General features: G+C 41.3%; 1 protein-coding gene across 1 annotated transcript; it reads right to left on the reverse strand.

Annotated features, from left to right (window-relative positions):
* Positions 1–2,390: 2,390 nt before the first annotated feature.
* LOC106570338 (mediator of RNA polymerase II transcription subunit 10) lies at positions 2,391–21,690 on the reverse strand. Its single transcript, XM_045694816.2, has 4 exons — positions 21,413–21,690; positions 20,181–20,264; positions 3,543–3,645; positions 2,391–3,074 (listed from the first exon to the last, which is right to left on the reverse strand). Exons 1-4 carry the CDS (start codon positions 21,532–21,534, stop codon positions 2,979–2,981), a joined length of 405 nt encoding a protein of 134 aa, XP_045550772.1. The 5' UTR covers positions 21,535–21,690; the 3' UTR covers positions 2,391–2,978.
* Between the last annotated feature and the right edge of the window lie 1,050 nt (positions 21,691–22,740).

A 22,740-nucleotide genomic window follows, 5' to 3' on the forward strand; every position in this document is an offset into this window, starting at 1 on the left:
GTGACATAACATTTGATTTCATTCAGCAATGTCACGTCAATTTTCAACTATGTACGCAAATGGAATAAAATGTGAACATGAATAAACTGAAGAAAAACATACAAAGGACATTTAGATTAAAATCCCTCCGCTCTGCCTTGCCCTGTGCTGCTGGGGACTGAAAGGATTACACTTGACCTATGATGCGTCATCGCAGGTGATAAAAAAAAAAATCACCTGAAGAGAGGAGGAGCGCGAAATGCTGACGGCATATAACAAGTATAGGACAAAGCGAGGTAGGGGAGGAAGATAAGGAGAAAGATAAGGAAGAGGAGGAAGATAATGAAACAGAGGCATGGTAATATTGTCCTTGTTTGATGACATGGGCTACCTACCTGCCCCCGCACATATGACGCCACCTGTTCCCCTGAGGACAGATTGCATTGTCATGTCTGTGCGTCGCTGAAGAGAGCACTGAGGTCTCTGTCACTAACGTACCAATTACTAAGCAACCAGGCATCTACACTGAACAAAAATAAAAATGCAACATGTGAAGTGTTGGGCCCATGTGTAGGTCATGAGCTGAAATACAAGATCCCAGTCATTTTCCATACACACAAAACGCTTCTCAAATTTTGTCCACAAATTTGTTTATATCCCTGTTAGTGAGCATTTCTCTTTTTCCAAGATAATCCATCCACCTAACAGGTGTGGCATATAAAAAAGCTGATTAAATAGCATGAGGGGGACAATAAAAGGCAACTCTAAAATGTGCAGTTCAACAATGCCACAGATGTCTCAAGTTGAGGGAGCATGCAATTGGCATTCTGACTGCAGGAATGTCCAACAGAGCTGTTGCCAGAGAATTCAATGTTAATTTCTCTACCATAAGCCACCTCGTTTTAAGAGAATTTGGCAGTGTCTTCAAACGACCTCACAACCACGTGTAAAGCATTGTGTGGGCAAGCGGTTTGCTGATGGTGGCAGTGGGGTTATGGTATGGGCGGGCATAAGCTACAGATAACGAACACAATTCCATTTTATTGAAGGCAATTTGAATGCACAAAAGATACCGTGGCAAGATCCTGAGGCCCATTGTTGTGCAATTCATCTCCCGCCATCACCTCATGTTTCGGCATGATAATGTACGACCCCATGTCGCAAGGCACACAATTGTTGGCAGTACACAATTCCTGGAAGCTGAAAACATTAGTTTTTCCATGGCCTGCATACTCACCAGACATGTCAGCCATTGAGCATGTTTGGGATGCTCTGGATCGACATGTGAGACAGCGTGTTCCAGTTCCTGCCAATAATCAGCAACTTTGCACAGCCATTGAAGAGGAGTGGGACAACTATTTGTGAAGGAGATGTGTCGTGTTACATGAGGCAAATGGTCACACCAGACACTGACTGGTTTTCTTATCCACGCCCCTACCTTTTTTTTCAAGGTACTGTATCTGTGAGCAACAGATGCATATCTGTATTCTCAGTCATGTGAAATCCATAGATTAGGGCCTAATGAAAGTATTTAAATTGACTGATTTCCTTATATTTTCTGTGAGTAAAATCTGACATTGTTGCATGTTGCATTTATATTTTTGCTCAGTGTACCACTGGGGTAAGGTGTTTAAGGTCAAACATTATGTATTTTTTTTGGTGCAAAGTATTTCAAAATAATGTATGCTTTGCTTTGTTTAATTGGATGCAAACATCTTGAAACTACAGCATGCATGTTCAATCTTTCCTATTGTTTGCAGTGCTTTGTCTTAAGAAAGGTCTTGTAGTCGACAATAAATTCTCCATTCTATCCCGTTGTCTTCATCTTTCTAATCCGGTGACCAGGCTCCCAGTCTTCAAGATTAATAAAAACCCCTGCTTCACTGGACATAATAATAGGGAACATCCTGCTCCCCCCCCACCCCAGGTAGTTGGTCTTCAGGCTCAGGGGGAGTGTCCCTGTCTCTCTTCCCCAGCAGGAGGCGGCATGCTGGGCCATGACCTACCCGGATGACGGCTCCCTGGACCTGAAGAATCCACGCTTCTGGAGCATCTGTCTCAGAACAACCCCACACCACAGAAAGTATGCGCTCGCGTACTCCCTTCACCATGGTGATGGTCTGATCTGGCCACAATCTAGGGAGAGAATGTTTCCAAATGGAAAAGAGAAATTGAAAAGCATTTCCATTTGACAAATTCTATTGGTTAAAAAGAAAAAAAGATCCCTTTTCCTTCTTTAATGCCCACTGAACACAACCTCTTACAATGTAATGTCCTTGGTGATTTGACCCTTGGGGGAAAGAATGTGACATTGAGGCCTTTACTTCTTACACATTGAACTTTATTTTAAGTCTCTGTTCATGAATTGTGGTCTACAAGGCGCTAGCATGGCAGCAAATACCAGACTAATCTTTCAATCACAAACCCATTTATTTGCAAAACAAACAAAAACTAACAAGATAAAATCAAAACAAAATGAGGGTTGCAAACCTCTGAACAAAACCCCTTTTGATACAAAACGGAGTCACAGTCCAGGTCTGCAGTGTTGTACAATGATGTTTAAAGTCTTTACAAAAAAGGTTCTGTATGAGTATAAACATTATGTACATCTTGTAGGTGGGATCTCAACACAGCATGAGGAAACAGTTCGCCAGATATCAGATTGAGAAAATGTAATTTCCAATACAACTAAAAGATAAACTCGAAAAAGGCAAAACGTTCCTGGCTGACAGTTCTTCCTATCAAATCCTCAGCTCTAGCTCCTTTTATGATTTTTTTGAACCCATCCATAAAGCATCCTTGGCACATTACTCTTCCCACATCAGAAACAAAGAATTGCTCCTCCAACTACCTCTACCACGCTCTCAATCCATTTCTCAACGTCAACAACCCACTTTTTTCATGAATATCCCCTGAATATTAATACATGTCATCAGGTTGACTCATTGATCCTGCTGGGTGAGACTCCACTGTGGCTTTGAGCAGGGGGTTAAGGGTCACTATGAGGGGGGGTAATCTCCGTGGATAGCCTTGTACTTGGTCATCTCCTCTGGAAACACCTTCCCCAGCTCAGAGATCAGCAGGCTCTTGAATTTCTGCAACCAAAGACAGAACAGAGGGGTCAGAGGTTGAAGCTGTAGATTATTTACTGTTATTTAGTCTGGATCTTTATGGTTCTGATGGTAATAAGACAGTATAATGGGGTTATACTGTACATGTATAGGACACATCTTAGAATGCATTATTTCAATGTTTTATTTAACTAGACAAGCTAGTTAAGAAGATTGTTATTTTCAATGACGGCCAACCGGGGAACAGTGGATTAACTGCCTTGCTCAGGGGCAGAACGACAGATTTTTACCTTGTCAGTGATTCACTCCAGCAACCTTTTGGTTACTGGCCCAACACTAACCACTAGGCTACCTTATAATCACACCCTAATGCATTGTACCAGAAGGCTTTGACTAAAGTGTAACCAAGACTACTTGTCATCAAGTAATTTACTCAATGTACTGAGCTTCTATTTCTAGGCCGTTATTAGGCTTGAATCTACTGCCACTTACCGTCATGGTGTCAATCTTTCCTTTGACCTGCTCGTTCTTGGCCAGGGCCCTTTCCAGACACTCCTTAGTGTACAGCTGGGGGTTACGCCCCTGGTCTATGTATCTGACAACACAAGACAAAACATTACATCAGTTGAGTTAGGCTGAGGGTCTGTGGCTAAGTGGAGATCTGAGGGAGAGAAAGCGCTGATACATGGGTGACTGTCCTTCCATTATGCTCACCATAGTCTAGCGGGGCATCCTCCAAAAACTAATCTTGTTGACTTGACTATTAGAAGTCTGGAGAACTTAACTATTGGATTTTGCATTTGAATGAGAGCTAGGGACGGGCATTTGAAATGGACTTCACTATTCAAATAATATATTTTTGGGGCTATCCGGATAGTCAAAATCCATGCCTTGCCCTAATGTCAATTTGCCTTGTCTATTGCTGTTTTGGTTAGTAATTTTTGTCTTATTTCACTGTAGCGCCTCCAGCCCTGCTCAATATGCCTTAGCTAGCCCTTATGTTCCACCCCCTACACTAGAGGTTGACCGATTAATCGGCAAGGCCGATTAATTGGGGCCGATTTCAAGTTTTCATCGTCTGTATTTTTTGATGCCGATTATGGCCGATTATATTGCAATCCACGAGGAGACTGTGTGGCAGGCTGACCACCTGTTACGCGAGTGTAGCAAGGAGCCATGGTAAGTTGCTAGCAAACAAACTTATCTTATTAAAAAAAAACTATCAATCTTAACAATCACTAGTTAACGACACATGGTTGATGATATTACTAGTTTAACTAGCTTGTCCTGCGTTGCATATAATCAATGTGGTGCCTGTTAATTTATCATCGAATCACAGAATACTTAGCCAAACGGGTGATGATTTAACAAAAGCGCATTTGCGGAAATAAAGCAATCGTAGCATCAATGTCACAAGTTATAACCATAAACATCAATGCCTTTCTTAAAATCAATACACAAGTATATTTTTTTAAACCTGCATATTTAGTTAAAAGGTATTAATGTTAGCAGGCAATATTATCTAGGGAAATTGTGTCAATTCTCTTGCGTTCAGTGTAAGCAGAGTCAGGGTATATGCAGCAGTTTGGGCAGACTGGCTCAATGCGAACTGTGTGAACCATTTCTTCCTAACAAAGACCGTAATTAATTTGCCAGAATTTTACATAATTATGACATAACATTGAAGGTTGTGCAATGTAAGAGCAATAATTAGACCTAGGGTTGCAACCCGTTCGATAAAATACGGAACGGTTCCGTATTTCACTGAAAGAATAAACGTTTTGTTTTTCAAAATGATAGGTCATTAATATGGTCAAATCCAGAAACTAAGGCTCATATTTCTGTGGGTTTATTATATTATAATTAAGTCTATGATTTGATATAGCAGTCTGACTGAGCGGTGGTAGGCAGCAGCATGCTCGTAAGCATTCATTCAAACAGCACTTTCCTGTGTTTAGCAGCAGCTCTTAGCAATGCTTGAAGCACAGCTCTGTTTATGACTTCAAGCCTATCAACTACCGTGATTAGGCTGGCAATACTATAGTGCCTATAAGAACATCCAATAGTCAAAGGTATATTAAATACAAATGGTATAGTGAGAAATAGTCCTACAAATTCCTATAATAACTACAACCTAAAACTTCTTAACTGGGAATATTGAAGACTCATGCTAAAGGAACCCCCAACTTCCATATGTTCTCATGTTCTGAGCAAGGAATTTAAACGTTAGCTTTTTTACATGGCACATATTGCACTTTTACTTTCACCAAATTGAACATGGTTCATTATTTACTTGAGACTAAATAGATTTTATTTATGTATTGTATTAAGTTAAAATAAGTGTTCATTCAGCATTGTTGTAATTGTCATTATTACAAATATATATAAAAATCGTCCGATTAAATCGGTATCGGCTATTTTTGGTCCTCCAGTAATAGGTATCGGTGTTAAAAAAATCATAATCGATCGACCTCTACCCCACACATGCGGTGACTGCACCTGGCTTAAAATGGTGCCTCTAGAGACAAAACCTCTCTCATCGTCACTCAATGCCTAGGATTACCTCCACTATGCTCACATCCTACCATACCCTTGTCTGTACATTATGCCTTGAATCTATTCTACCACGCCCAGAAAGCTGCTCCTTTTACTCTCTGTTCCGAACGCACTAGCCGACCAGTTCTTTTAGGCTTTAGCCGTACTCTTATCCTCTATGGGCTAGGTGGGACGCTTGCGTCCCACCTACGTAACAGCCACTTGCAGCCTGTGGCGCGATTTTCAAAACCTTAAAAATCCTATTACTTCAATTTCTCAAACATATGACTATTTTACAGCTATTTAAAGATAAGACTCTCGTTAATCTAACCACACTGTCCGATTTCAAAAAGGCTTTACAACGAAAGCAAAACATTAGATTATGTCAGCAGAGTACCAAGCCAGAAATAATCAGACACCCATTTTTCAAGCCAGCATATAATGTCACCAAAACCCAGAAGACAGCTAAATGCAGCACTCACCTTTGATGATCTTCATCAGATGACAACCCTAGGACATTATGTTATACAATACATGCATGTTTTGTTCAATCAAGTTCATATTTATATCAAAAACCAGCTTTTTACATTAGCATGTGACGTTCAGAACTAGCATACCCCCCGCAAACTTCCGGGGAATTCGCTAACATTTTACTAAATTACTCACGATAAACGTTCACAAAAAGCATAACAATTATTTTAAGAATTATAGATACAGACCTCCTCTATGCACTCGATATGTCCGATTTTAAAATAGCTTTTTGGTGAAAGCACATTTTGCAATATTCTAAGTACATAGCCCAGGCATCACGGGCTCGCTATTTAGACACCCGGCAAGTTTAGCACTCACCATAATCATATTTACTATTACAAAAGTTTGATTACCTTTTGTTGTCTTCGTCAGAATGCACTCCCAGGTCTGCTACTTCAATAACAAATGTTGGTTTGGTCCAAAATAATCCATCGTTATATCCGAATAGCGGCGTTTTGTTCGTGCGTTCCAGACACTATCCGAAATGGTAAAGAAGTGTCGCGCGCATGGCGCAATTCGTGACAATAAAATTCTAAATATTCCATTACCGTACTTCGAAGCATGTCAACCGCTGTTTAAAATCAATTTTTACGCCATTTTTCTCGTAGAAAAGCGATAATATTCCGACAGGGAATCTCCTTTTCGGCAAACAGAGGGAAAAAAATCACAAAGGCGGGGGCGGTCGGGTCACGCGCATAAGCCCAGAGTCCCTTGATCGGCCACTTGAGAAAGGCGATAATGTGTTTCAGCCTGGGGCTGGAATGACGACATTCTGTTTTTTCCCGGGCTCTGAGCGCCTATGGAAGACGTGGGAAGTGTCACGTTAGAGCAGAGATCCTTAGTAAAAGATAGAGATGGAAAAGAAGTTCAAGAAATGGTCAGACAGGCCACTTCCTGTAAAGGAATCTCTCAGGTTTTGACCTGCCATTTGAGTTCTGTTATACTCACAGACACCATTCAAACAGTTTTAGAAACTTTAGGGTGTTTTCTATCCATATGTAATAAGTATATGCATATTCTAGTTACTGGGTAGGAGTGGTAACCAGATTAAATCGGGTATGTTTTTTATCCAGCCGTGTCAATACTGCCCCCTAGCCCTATTTATCCTACTCCTCCTCTGTCCCTCTGGTGATGTAGAGGTTAACCCAGGCCCTGCAAGCTTCAGCATCACTCCCATTCCCCAGGCGCTCTCCTTTGTTGACTTCTGTAACCGTAAAAGCATTGGTTTCATGCATGTTAACATTAGAAGCCTCCTCCCTAAGTTTGTTTTATTCACTGCTTTAGCACACTCTGCCGCACATGGATGTCCTAGCCATGTCTGAATCCTGCATTAGGAAGGCCAACAAAAATCCTGAAATTTTCATCCCTAATGATAACATTTTCCGATAAGATAGAACTGCCAAAGGGGACGGAGTTGCAATCTACTGCAGAGATAGTCTGCTGAGTTCTGTCATATTATCCAGGTCTGTGCACAAACAAATCGAGCGTCTACTTTTAAAAATCCACCTTTCTGGAAACAAGTCTCTCACCGATTCCGCTTGTTATAGACCCCCTTCAGCCCCCAGCTGTGCCCTGGACACCATATGTGAATTGATCGCCCCCCATCTATCTTCAGAGTTCATACTGTTAGGTGACCTAAACTGGGACAAGCTTAACACCCCGGCCGTACTACAATCTAAGCTAGATGCCCTCAATCTCACAAAGTATCAAGGAACCTACCAGGTACAACCCTAAATCCGTAACCATGGGCACACTCTTAGATATCATCCTGACCAACTTGCCCTCTAAATACACCTCTGCTGTCTTCAACCAGGATCTCAGCGATCACTGTCTCATTGCCTGCGTGCATAATTGGTCCGGGGTCAAACAACCACCCCTCATCACTGTCAAACTCTCCAGCGAGCAGGCCTTTCTAATTGACCTGGCCTGGGTATCCTGGAAGGATATTGACCTCATCCCGTCAGTAGAGGATGCCTGGTTGCTCTTCAAAAGTGCTTTCCTCTCCACCTTAAATAAGCATGCCCCATTCAAAAAATGTAGAACGAAGAACAGATATAGCCCTTGGTTCACCCCAGACTTGACTGCCCTCGACCAGCACAAAAACATCCTGTGGCATACTGCATTAGCATCAAATATATATATATAATATATATATCAATATTTTCAAAATCAGCTATGAAAACCAGGCCTGGTGTCCCCGATATTCCATAGTATTCTATTGTTTCCAGTATTTGTCTTATATTATCTCCAATGTATCGTCCATGTAAAAAACCTGTCTGATTAGGATGAATAATATCTGACAATACTTTAATTCTATGAGCCAAGCATTTTGCTAGGATTTTTGCATCACAACACTGAAGTTTAAGAGGTCTCCAATTTTTTTAACGGACTGGATCTTTACATATAAAGCTTGGTTCCTGTTTCAGTAATAATGATATCAGACCTTCTTGTTGCATGTCTGATAATCTACCATTTATACAGGAGTGGTTAAAGCATGCTAATAATGGTACTCTGAGTATATAAAAAAAAGTTTTGTATACTTCCACTGGTATGCCATCCAGCCCTGGAGTTTTCCCAGCCTTAAAGGCTTTAATTGCATCAAGAAGTTCCTCCTCTGTAATTTGGATTTCACATGAGTCTTTCTGTACAGATGTTAATTTTACATTATTATTAGGAAAATAATCCATACAATTAGTTTCAGTTAGTCAAGATGGAGGAGACTGAAATGAAAACATATTGTTAAAGTACTTTACTTCCTCTTTCAAAATATAATTCGGTGAATCATGCGTGACTCCATCATTTGTAAAAAAAATGTTGGTAGCATTTCTATATTGAAGATCGAAAAAGAATTTGGTGCATTTTTCCCCATATTCCATCCAGTTCGCTTTATTTTTATAATATATTACACTGGATCTGTCTTGAATAAGTTCCTCCATTTCTTTTTCCTCTAGCTTATTCTGTGCCTCTATGTTACAGTTTCTATTGCTATCTAACTGTACTAACTGTTGGCCAGAGTGGTCCAGGAGGTGAGCCCTCATGTGATCATGACTCCTACAACTCATCCAGAACGCCGCAGCCCGTCTGGTGTTCAACCTTCCCAAGTTCTCTCACGTCACCCCGCTCCTCCGCACACTCCACTGGCTTCCAGTTGAAGCTTGCATCTGCTACAAGACCATGGTGCTTGCCTACAGAGCTGTGAGGGGAACGGCACCTCCATACCTTCAGGCTCTGATCAGTCCCTACACCCAAAGAAGGGCACTGCGTTCATCCACCTCTGGCCTGCTCGCTTCCCTACCTCTGCGGAAGCACAGTTCCCGCTCAGCCCAGTCAAAACTGTTCGCTGCTCTGGCACCCCAATGGCGGAACAAGCTCCCTCACGACGCCAGGACAGCGGAGTCAATCACCACCTTCCGGAGACACCTGAAACCCCACCTCTTTAAGGAATACCTGGGATAGGATTAAGTAATCCTTCCATCCCCTCCCCCCCAAAAAAGATATAGATGCACTATTGTAAAGTGGTTGTTCCACTGGATATCATAAGGTGAATGCACCAATTTGTAAGTCGCTCTGGATAAGAGCGTCTGCTAAATGACGTTAATGTAATGTAAATAGCCACTGCGATACGCAACTTTTCAGGGGAAGTCAGGAACCAATATACTCAGTCAGTTAGGAAAGCTAAGGCTAGCTTTTTCAAACAGAAATTTGCTTCCTGTAGCACTAATTCCAAAAGGTTTTGGGACACTAAAGTCCATGGAGAATAAGAGCACCTCCTCCCAGCTGCCCACTGCACTGAGGATAGGAAACATTGTCACCACTGATAAATCTACGATAATTTCAATAAGCATTTTACCACTGCTGGCCATGCTTTCCACCTGGCAAACCCTACTCCGGCCAACATCTCAGCACCCCCTGCAGCATAATTCCATTTTGCATTGACTAGAAATCTCCCAATTCACTTGCTACACATGGAGCATCTGTAGCACCGGCTTAATTGACCGACAATAACAAGCTACACGTGTGAAGGCTACCAGTGTATATCATTTTTATTTTGGGGAGCGCTCATAACTTTTATAAAATGTTTGAATATAATGGTCTATCCTTGTAGGCAATGTCACATTTTATTACATTTTAAACCAAGCCTTTTCATTGTTAAAATAGGCCTATAGTTTTTTCTCACAAATATTTATAACAAGTAATCATATACAAACGTACATTCGATATTCAAATAACCGTGCCCATCCCTAATGGAAGCGCTGGAATTCAAGCTCACACTGATTGACTCCGAGAAGAAATGACTACTCAGTTTCCCCTCAAGAGAGGCATTCCTTGCTTTTCATCTTCCCTTGTTTTGTCCCCGTCTTTTCTCCTACCGTGTCGGACAAAGTGCATACTATCTTCTTGCAATTCACGAATGAGCACCTCTTTTTGAACTGGTATTTTGGTAAATGCGGTGAACCGAATCGCATCTGTGAGTGGCGTTCATATGCCTCCCTTATTATTAAAAAAAAAGAAAAGCTATCTGAATATGTTCAATCCTCACTGCAGGAACAAAATGTAGTGTGGAGTGAACCTCTTTCTGGTCCATGCTCATTTTAGAAGTGTGTAAAAAATAATTGCAAGCGATTTAATTTCATCAGGTAAAAAATGCAATTGAACTCACATTTCACCTGACACTAAAGTTGCTGTTTTTCATGGTTTTTCATCTATTTCTATGCACTACCGAACAAAGAACCCTTTGGAAGCCAAATTAGCATCTCTTTTAGGTGAACAGAGCCAAAAGATCCTGCTCATCGAAAAGACAAGGAATGATGCCCATCACTAGTTTAGCAACACAATCTCTATTTGGCTCTCCACCGATGCAAACTGTGATTGGTTTGATAAGTGGCAACTAAGGTTGGGCGATGTCTGGTATGACACATCGTCCCATTGCGCACAGAGGGGTCAATTGGTGGGAAGAACGGAATATAAAAAGGACACATTGCTAGGCCTGAACAGTGCTTATCTAGTTTAGACTGCAGAATGTTTTACAAAAATTGGTAGGGCCGTTTCTCGTGTCCATAAAAACTCAGATGTCAGTTATATTAGCGTAACTTTTAAAAACAAATATTATACAGTGCCTTCGGAAAGTATTCAGACCCCTCTTCCCACATTGTTACTTTATAGCCTTGTTCCAAAATTTATTTAAATGTAAAAAAATAAAATATCTACCATACTCATTAAATAGCACCCACAAAACACCAGTCTCAATGTCAACAGTGAAGAGGTGACTCCGGGATGCTGGTCTTCTAGGCAGAGTTGCAAAGAAAGCCATATCTCAGATTGGCCAATAAAAAGAAGACGGGCAATAGAACACAGACACTGGACAGGGGAACTCTGCCTAGAAGGCCAGCATCCCGGAGTCGCCTCTTCACTGTTGACGTTGAGACTGGTGATTTGCGGGTACTATTTAATGAAGCTGCCAGTTGAGGACTTGAGGCATCTGACTCTCAAACTAGACAGTCTAATATACTTGTCTTCTTGCTCAGTTGTGCACCAGGGCCTCCCACTCCTCTTTCTATTCTGGTTAGAGACAGTTTGTACTGTTCTGTGAAGGGATAAGTACACAGCATTGCCAAGAAACTGAAGATCTCGTTCAATTTCTCACATGGAATAGCCTTCATTTCTCCGAACAAGAATAGACTGACGAGTTTCAGAAGAAAGTTCTTAGTTTCTGGCCATTTTGAGCCTGTAATCAAACCCACAAATGCTGATGCTCCAGATACTCAACTAGTCTAAAGAAGGCCAGTTTTATTGCTTCTTTAAATCAGCACAACAGTTTTTAGCTGTGCTAACATAATTGCAAAAGGGTTTTCTAATGATAAATTAGTCTTTTAAAATGATAAACTTAGATTAGCTAACAACAATGGACCTCCTTACAACTATGTAGATAAGCCATAAGTTCAGCCGTTCCCAGCTACAATAGTCATTTACAACATTAACAATGTCTACATTGTATTTCTGATCAATTTGATGTTACTGTAATGGACAAAAATGTGTTTTCTTTCATAAACAAGGACATTTCTCAGTGACCCCAAGCTTTTGAATGGTAGTGTATGTAAATAAGGTATCCATTTACGTTTTTATAAATTAGAAAACATTTATAAAAACCTGTTTTCGCTTTGTCATTGTGGGGAATTGTGTGTAGATTGATGAGGTGAAAAAAATACTTTTATCCATTTTAGAATAAGGCTGTAACGTAACAAAATGTGGAAAAAGTCAAGGGGTCTGAATACTTTCCGAATGCACTGTAGCCATATAAAGTGTAGGCTATTGTTATTTAATCTTAAATCATCTGGGTAAGCGCATTTGCTTAGTAAGGGTTAAATAAAATAAAACTAAGTGACATACTTTCTCCAATTAGGCTACTGTCAAACAGTTTCAGACTGAAAAAAAATAAGGAAGTGACGGGATTTCACTATAGCATAGCCTGCAATACACTTAATCAGAAAAAACTATGGCTGACATGGTGTGAAAGAAAAGCACATCGTCGCCTGTTTGGCAGTTCTTCAGATTTAGGTTGAATGAATATGGTAAGCCAGCACACCTGACCCAAGTCACTTGCAGAATAGCCAACAGATCATCAGGGTAAAGAGTACATTCCCTAGGTGGCAAAGGTCCGGATGGATATTGTCATTTATTGACGTAGTAACAAACCCATGCCTCCCAACCCATGTGAATCCAAACACCGCTCTTGTTGGCAGAGAGAAAATGTTACAGTTTTAAAGCTAATTTCCAGCAATTATACACATTTTGCATGGGGTAGAGTATTTGTTTGCCGTTTTAAAGCGAATTTCCTGCAATTCTACACATTTTATAATGTCTCTAAACAGGATCAAATAAAATAACAAAAAATCCTCAGCAATCTACACACAATAGCCCATAATGACAAAGCGAAAACAGTTTTAGAATATTTTGTAGATTTAAAAAAAAAATTCAAAAAAATAAAACCCAGAAATACCTAATTTACTTAAGTATTCAGCCCCTTTGCTATGAGACTTGAAATTAAGCTCAGGTTCATCCTGTTTCAATTGAAAATCCTTGATGTTTCTACAACTGGATTGGAGTCTACCTGTGGAAAATTAAATTGATCGGACATGATTTGGAAAAGCCCACAACTGTCTACACTACCGGTCAAAAGTTTAAGAACACCTACTCATTTAAGTTTATTTTCCTTTTTACTATTTTCTACATTGTAGAATAATAGTGAAGACATCAAAACTATGAAATAACACATATGGAATCATGTAGTAACCAAAAAAGTGTTAAACAAATCAACCAGCTTCACCTGGAATGCTTTTCCAACAGTCTTGAAGGAGTTCCCAGATATGCTGAGCACTTGTTGGCTGCTTTTCCTTCACTCTGCAGTCTGACTCATCCCAAAACATCTCAATTTGGTTGAGGTCGGGGGGGATTGTGGAGGCCAGGCCATCTGATGCAGCACTCCATCACTCTCCTTCTTTGTCAAATAGCCCTTACACAGCCTGGAGGTGTGTTGGGTCATTGTCCTGTTGAAAAACAAATGATAGTCCCACTAAGCCCAAACCAGATGTGATGGCGTATCACTGCAGAATGCTGTGGTAGCCATGCTGGTTAAGTGTGCCTTGAATTCTAAATAATTCCCAGACAGTATCACCAGCAAAGCACCCCACACCATCACACCTCCTCCATGCTTCACGGTGGGAACTACACATGAGGAGATCATCCGTTCACCCACACCACATCTCACAAAGACACGGTGGTTGGAACCAAAAATCAAAAATTTCAACTCCTGACCAAAGGCTAAATTTCCACAGGTCTAATGTCCATTGCTTATGTTTATTTGCCAAAGCAAGTGTCTTCTTCTTATGGTGTCCTTTAGTAGTGGTTTCAATTGGATAATTGGACCATGAAGGCCTGATTTACGCAGTCTCTTCTGAACAGTTGATGTTGAGATGTGTCTGTTACTTGAACTCGGTGAATAATTTATTTGGGCTGAAATTTCTGAGGCTGGTAACTCTAATGAACTTATCCTCTGCAGCAGAGGTAACTCTGGGTCTTCCATTCCTGTGGCGGTCCTCACGACAGCCTGTTTCAACATAGTGCTTGATGGTTTTTGCAACTGCACTTGAAGAAACTTTCAAAGTTCTTGACATTTTCTGTATTGACATTTTCTGTATGTCTTAAAGTAATGAAAGACCGTTGTTTCTCTTTGCTTATTTGAGCTTTTCTTGCCATAATATGGACTTGGTCTTTTACAAAATAGGGCTATCTTCTGTATTCCCCCCATACCTTGTCACAACACAACTGATTGGCTCAAACACTATGCTCAACTCAGTGGCCTTGCCCATGTGAACAGACATTGGTTATAAACTATGAAACACGACCTTCTCTCCCATCGTGCGTGCGTGCGTGCGTGAGATATATACATATATATATATAAAGCCCTTGACGAAAATGTAACTTTCTGTTCTGAGGACGTTAGGGCAACAGTCCTACGTTAAAAAGGGCTCAGATAATAAGCTGTTCCAAGGACGTGTGGACTTGAGGTCCCCGCGTTGAAAGGACAAAGACCACCTACAGAACTATGCCAACCTTAGAGAACCTAACAAAATTAGCATCGAATTTCAATGTGAAGGTGACGACCTACATGCCGGAAGGATGAATTTCGACTATACCAGCCAGAATATAGCATGAGCATATAGCATGGCAACTTGGCATGAACTTTGAACTCTTATTCATAATTAAACCAAATTTTGTATTGCTGATTCAACTTGTTAGCCAGGGTTTGTAAAGATAACCAAGAATTTACAACTTTCAGATGAGACGAAATAAGGTGAGGATTAAATATTGACTGCTACTGACGTAAAAGATTACTAGGTCTTTAAGAGTTTATTCGGAAGATAACAGCCCTATAAACATTATTTCGTGGTGCCCCGACTTTCTAGTTAATTATCTACCTGATTAGCTTAATCAGGTAATATTCATTATAGAGAAATGATTTTATAGAATAGCATGTCATATCACTTAATCCGGCATAGCCAAAGACACGACAGTTGCCAGAGAGGAAGGAAACCTCAACGATTTCAACATGAGGCCAATGGTGACTTTAAAACAGTTAAAGTATTATGGGTGTGATAGGAGAAAACTGAGGAAACTGTAGTTACTTCACAATCCTAAGAATGACAAGGAAGCCTGTACACAATACAATTATTCAAAACATGCATCCCGTTCGCAATTGGGCACTAAAGTAAAACTGCAAAAAATGTGGCAAAGAAATTAACTTTATGTCCTGAATACAAAGCGTTATGTTTGGGGGCAAATCCAACTCATCACTGAGTACCACACGTCATATTTTCAAGCATGATCGTTGGCTGCCTCGTTATGGATATGCTTGTCATCGGCAAGAACTAGGGAGTTGAAGATAAAAAGAAACTGAATAGAGCTAAGCAAAGGCAAAAAACCCTAGAGGAAAACCTGGTTCAGTCCATTTTCCAACACATTGTGATAAATTCACCTTTCAGCAGGACAACAACCTAAAACACAAGGCCAAATCTACACTGGAGTTGCTTACCAAGACGACATTGAATGTTCCCGAGTGGCCTAGTTACAGTTTTGACTTAACCTCTTACATCTAGATGTTCCGCTAGCGGAACACCTGCTCCAATATCCAATGATGGGCGTGGCGCGAAATACAAATTCCTCTAAAATCCGAAAACTTCCATTTTTCAAACATATGACTATTTTACAGCATTTTAAAGACAAGACTCTCGTTAATCTAACCACACTGTCCGATTTCAAAAAGGCTTTACAGCGAAAGCAAAACATTAGATTATGTCAGGAGAGTACCCAGCCAGAAATAATCAGACTACCCATTTTTCAAGCTAGCATATAATGTCACAAAAAACAAAACCACAGCTAAATGCAGCACTAACCTTTGATGATCTTCATCAGATGACAACCCTAGGACATTATGTTATACAATGAATGCATGTTTTGTTCAATAAAGTTCATATTTATATCAAAAACCAGATTTTTTATATTAGCATGTGACGTTCAGAACTAGCATACCCCCCGCAAACCTCCGGTGAATTTATTAAATTACTCACGATAAACGTTCACAAAAAAACATAATAATTATTTTAAGAATTATAGATACAGAACTCCTCTATGCACTCTATGTCCGATTTTAAAATAGCTTTTCGGTGAAAGCACATTTTACAATATTCTCAGTAGATAGCCCGGCATCACAGGGCTAGCTATTTAGACACCCACCAAGTTTAGCACTCATCAAAATCAGATTTACTATTAGAAAAGTTTGATTACCTTTGATGTTCTTCGTCAAAATGCACTCCCAGGACTTCTACTTCAATAACAAATGTTGGTTTGGTCCAAAATAATCCATAGTTATGTCCAACAGCGGCGTTTTGTTCGTGCGTTCTCGACACTATCCGAATGGTAAATAAGGGTCGCGCGCATGGTGCATTTTGTGACAAAAGATTTCTAAATATTTCATTACCGTACTTCGAAGCATGTCAACCGCTGTTTAAAATCAATTTTTATGCCATTTTTCTCGTAAAAAAGCGATAATATTCCAACCGGGAATCTGCAATTAGGTAAACAGACGAAAGAAAATAAATCACTGGGTCGACTCGGGCACGCGCCTAAGCCCTTTGTCCTCTGATAGACCACTTAGCAAAATCGCTCGTGTGTTTCAGCCAGGGCTTTGAATTACGTCATTCAGCTTTTTCCCGGGCTCTGAGAGCCCATTGGAGCCGTAGGAAGTGTCACGTAACAGCAGAGATCCTTTGTAATGGATAGAGATGACAAAGAAGGCCAAGAAATGGTCACACAGGGTACTTCCTGTACAGAATCTTCTCAGGTTTTGGCCTGCCAAATGAGTTCTGTTATACTCACAGACACCATTCAAACAGTTTTAGAAACTTTGGAGTGTTTTCTATCCAAAGCTAATAATTATATGCATATTCTAGTTTCTGGGCAGGAGTAATAATCAGATTAAATCGGGTACGTTTTTTATCCAGCCGTGAAAATACTGCCCCCTATCCATAACAGGTTAAAATTGGCTTGAAACTATAAAGGCAAGACGTGAAAATGGCTGTCTAACAACGATCAACTTGAAAGAGCTTAAAACATTTATTAATGAATAATGTGCAAATATCGCACAATGCAGGTGTGCAAAGCTCTTAGAGACTTACCCAGAAAAACTCAACTGTAATCGCTGCCAAAGCTGATTGTAACATGTATTGACACAGGGGTGTGAATACTTATTTCATTTTCAATACATTTTTTAAATTTATCTAAAAACATGTTTTCACTGTCATTATGGGGTATTGTGTGTAGATGGCGGAGAAAAAAGGTGGATATTTAGGATTTTTACAGTTCGATAGGGAAAAAGGGATAGCCTAAAGATAATAGGCTTATTCATTTTTAGCCTAAGCCAATGTTCATTCAAGTGCTAGAAAGAATGTTACAGGCAAAACGTCAGTATAGGGACAAAGTGGAGTCACAATTCAACAGCTCAAACACGAGACTTATGTGGCAGGGTCTACAGACAATCACGGACTACAAAAACAAAACCAGCCATGTTGTGGACACTGTTTAGCTTCCGGAGAAGCTAAACACCTTTTTCGCCCGCTTTGAGGATAGCACAGTGCCACCGTTGCGGCCTGCTTCCAAGGCCTGTGGGCTCTCCTTCTCCGTGACCGACATGAGTAAGACATTTAACACGATGCAATCGCCATCGCACTGCACACTGCCCTATCCCATCTGGACAAGAGGAATACCAATGTAAGAATGCTGCTCATTGACTACAGCTCAGCATTCAACACCATAGTACCCTCCAAGCTCATCATTAAACACGAGGCCCTGGATCTGAACCCGCCCTGTGCAACTGGGTCCTGGACCTGACAAGCCACCCCCAGGTGGTGAGGGTAGGAAACAATACCTCCACTTCGCTGATCCTCAACACTGGGGCCCCACAAGGGTGCGTGCTCAGCCCCCTCCTGTATTCCCTGTTCACCCATGACTGTGTGGCCAGGCACGCCTCCAACTCGATCATCAAGTTTGCAGATTACACAACAGTAGTAGGTTTGATTACCAACAATGACAAAACAGCCTACAGGGAAGAGGTGAGGGCTCTGAGTGTGGTGCCAGGGAAATAACCTCTCACTCAACAAAACAAAGGAGATGATCGTAGATTTCAGGAAACAGCTGAGGGAGCATCCCCCTAATCCACATCGACGGGACCGCAGTGGAGAAAGTGGAAAGCTTCAAGTTCCTCGGCGTACACATCACTGACAAACTGAAATGGTCCACCCACACAGACAGTGTGATGAGAAGGTGCAACAGCGCCTCTTCAACCTCAGGAGGCTGAAGAAATGTGTCTTGGCACCTAAAACCCCTTACAAACTTTTACAGATGCATAATTGAGAGCATCCTGTCGTGCTGTATCACCGCCTGGTACAGCAACTGCACCGCTCGCAACCGCAGGGCTCTCTCCAGAGGGTGGTGAGGTCTGCCCAACGCATCCCTGGAGGCAAACTACCCGCCCTCCAGGACATCTACAGCACCCAATGTCACAGGAAGGCAAAAGAAAATCAGCAAGGGCATTAACCACCCGAGTCACTGCCCGTTCACCCCACTATCATCCAGAAGGCGGGGGTCAGTACAGGTGCATCAAAACTGGGACCGGAAGACTGAAAAACTGCTTCTATCTCAAGGCCATCAGAAGCACATTAGAGGCTGCTGCCTATATACATAGACTTGAAATCACTGGCCACTTTAATAAATGGAACACTAGTCACTAATAATGTTTACATATTTTGCATTACTCATCTCATACTGTATCTTCGTCTATGCCGCTCTGAGATTGCTCGTCCACATATTTATATATTCTTAATTACATACCTTTACTTAGATGTGTGTATTGTTGTGAAATTGTTAGATATTACTGCACTGTTGGAGCTAGAGACACAAGCACTTCGCTACACCCACAACAACATCTGCTAAACACGTGTGTGACCAATACAATTAGATTTTGAGCTAAATAATCCTTTGTTTATCTTTTATATGAATGCACAATTCATGTTATTGAAAATAATGTTTGAGACAACTCAGACACCGACTCATCATTAATTTATTTTTTGTTGGCAGTTTTTGAAAGTGCTGCTGCCGGAGCTTATGACCGATTGCCCGTTGCGCAATTCAAGGACATTAATAAACACTGACAATATTACTATAATAAACAGTGACAATATTACAAATATTAGTTTATCATTTTAACTTGTCAAAGTAACATTTCCTGCAACTTATTGACAGTAGCCTGTGTGTTGGCATATATTATTGGCTGTTTGGTTTGCAAGGAGGGATTTTCTGACGGCACAATTTACTTTGGCAACACTTTGGTCTAGTAACGCAGATACGTACCATGTGTGTTTATACTTCCAATTCGATTAGTCTATCTTGCAATTGTTTGTTCTCTCTCTCATAACTATACTATGTTTTTATTTAGGCTATTTTCAAACAACTGTCTGAATTGGAACTCTGTTAATTCAATGGTTGATCATGAAAGAGTAGGTTATGCCTAGGCCAACAAGTCATATTCAAATCGAATAAGGATTGGGGAGAAAAAGGGAAATTACGATTTTAAAACAATAAGCCAGACAACGGAGCGTCCGCTGTAAAAGGCCCATGATCATCAGACATTGGAGAGGGGAAAAACCACAGTAGGCCCCGTCTGACATTTTGGCTGCTTTGGTGCTCTCCTCTCTTTGTACAATCTACATTGTCCTTTTGCATTACGCTAATATTCTAACTACCTCATATGTATTGAACATTTAGGCTATGGGAAAAAGGGAATAGGCCAATTGGCATGTCGCCCTGCTGTGTGCTCGGTGGTAAAATCATCCAACCCTAGTGGCAATGCGTCACTAGTTTCCATCATCTTCCTGAGAACTTCCCCAGGCTTTCAAAAGTAAACTAGAGATCTAGACAAGGAAAGTGTATGTTTAAGTTGGAACATCTACTCACTCAAAAGCCTCGAGAGGAACGTTAATCTCATGTAGCTGCTGGCGACATTTCTCAATGTCCTGCAGTCCCGTGATCATGTAGTTTCTGAAATGCACAGGAGTAGAGACGTTTCAACAACTAGCAGGCAAAATCATCAACCACAACTACCATACAACTAACTTCCTACCTCGACATGACTGTCAGCATTTAACCTGGTCTGTAAACTGGTCATCTCTGTATACCCGTCGCAAGACACACTGGTGGATGCTTATTTATAAAACCCTCTTAAGACCTCACACCCCCCTATCTGAGATACCTACTGCAGCCCTCATCCTCCACCTGTTCTGACAGCCACATTCTGTTAAAGGTCCTCAAAGCACACACATCCCTTGGGTTGCTCCTCTTTTCAGTTGACTGCAGCTAGCGACTGGAACTAGCTGCAAACAAAACTCAAACTGGACAGTTTTCTCTCTTCATTCAAAGACTCAATCATGGACACCCTTACTGACATTTGTGGCTGCTTTGCGTTATGTATTGTTGTCTCTACCTTCTTGTCCTTTGTGCTGTTGTCTGTGCCCAAAAATGTTTGTACCATGTTTTCTGCTGCTGCCATGTTGTGTTGCTGCTACCATGTTGTTGTGTGTTGCTACCACGCTATGTTGTCTTAGGTCTCTCTTTATGTAGTGTTGTGGTGTCTCTTGTCGTGATGCGTTTTTTAATCCCAGTCCCTGTCCCCGCAGGAGACCTTTTGCCTTTTGGTAGGCAGTCATTGTAAATAATACATTTGTTCTTAACTGACTTGCCTAGTTAAATAAAGGTAAAAGAAAAAATGTATGTGCAGTCTTTTATAACCTTTTGTGTGTCTATGACAGCGATGTGCAACTTTAGTCCTCGGGGGCCTGGTGTCACTTTTTCCCTAGTCCCAACTAACACGGCTGACTCCATTTAAATCAACTAATTATGATCTTCCGTTTTTTTTTAAATAAAGTGTGACACCACTCCGGCCCTCGAGGACTGGAGTTTCCCATACCTGGTCTATGACATTGATAGCTAGTTAGTACAGTCAAAGTAGCTAACTAGCTAGCTAACTTAACTATGTGGAGGCTAACTAGCATTGGCTAACCATAATTTTACTTTTGTAAACAACTCTACTGTATTGATAACTTGGGGAGTTAGTATTAACATATTTATGTGGCTAGCTATGATGGCTAGTAATACTAGAAACACCTAGCTAGCTAACTGGCATCACTTACAGTTTTTGGTTGAGTCCTGTTTGACTGCTAGGTTGAAAGTCGCTAACGATAATTCCCATCTGTCGAATATTTTCAACGAACTTCTCGAGATGCTCCTCGAGGTTATCAAATTTCTCAGCCATGTCTCCAACAAAACGTTATGTGTTCATTTCTCATAAAGATAAAATATTTGTGGAAATATAAAAACCCAGACAAAGTCTTTTGTCAATTCATCACAATGTTAATCACTTCCCAGACCCCCATGGGGTCGTCACTAGTTACCACAGCCACAAGGTGTTCATTAAGGCTAAACCCCGCCTATTTCTAAAATGTATCTTCTTAAAATCTGATTTTAAAACGAACCTTAACCCCGACATTACCCACACTGATAACATCATGTCTAACCTTAAATTAATAGCAAAAAGCACATTTTGGTTTTCATACATTTTTACGATAACGCAAATTTTGACTTTGTGGCTGTGGTAACTAGGGAAAAATACTCCCATGGCATACTGCTTTCCGGAAGAGTGAGAACCAATCATTGGCGAATGTGTAGTTGCCGTAGCGACAGACTGCCGTCTGCAGCTCAAGATTACCGCAAAGCGTCGCGCTCTGAAATATCGATACATTGTTGCAACTAACATTGATTTTAAAACGTATCATCCTCACCACGCATGTGTAATGCCATTCGCAGAGTACGACCCTGCCTCACACAGGAAGCGGCGCAGGTCCTAATCCAGGCACTTGTCATCTCCCGTCTGGATTACTGCAACTCGCTGTTGGCTGGGCTCCCTGCCTGTGCCATTAAACCCCTACAACTCATCCAGAACGCCGCAGCCCGTCTGGTGTTCAACCTTCCCAAGTTCTCTCACGTCACCCCGCTCCTCCGCTCTCTCCACTGGCTTCCTGTTGAAGCTCGCATCCGCTACAAGACCATGGTGCTTGCCTACGGAGCTGTGAGGGGAACGGCACCTCCGTACCTTCAGGCTCTGATCAGGCCCTACACCCAAACAAGGGCACTGCGTTCATCCACCTCTGGCCTGCTCGCCTCCCTACCTCTGAGGAAGCACAGTTCCCGCTCAGCCCAGTCAAAACTGTTCGCTGCTCTGGCACCCCAATGGTGGAACAAGCTCCCTCACGACAGCAGAGTCAATCACCACCTTCCGGAGACACCTGAAACCCCACCTCTTTAAGGAATACCTAGGATAGGATAAAGTAATCCTTCTAACCCCCCCCCCCCCCCCCATCCCCCCCCTTAAAATATTTAGATGCACTATTGTAAAGTGGTTGTTCCACTGGATATCATAAGGTGAATCCACCAATTTGTAAGTCGCTCTGGATAAGAGCGT

The sequence above is a fragment of the Salmo salar genome, chromosome 14, assembly GCF_965601325.2.
Source record: "Salmo salar chromosome 14, fSalSal1, whole genome shotgun sequence".
Taxonomy (NCBI): domain Eukaryota; kingdom Metazoa; phylum Chordata; class Actinopteri; order Salmoniformes; family Salmonidae; genus Salmo; species Salmo salar.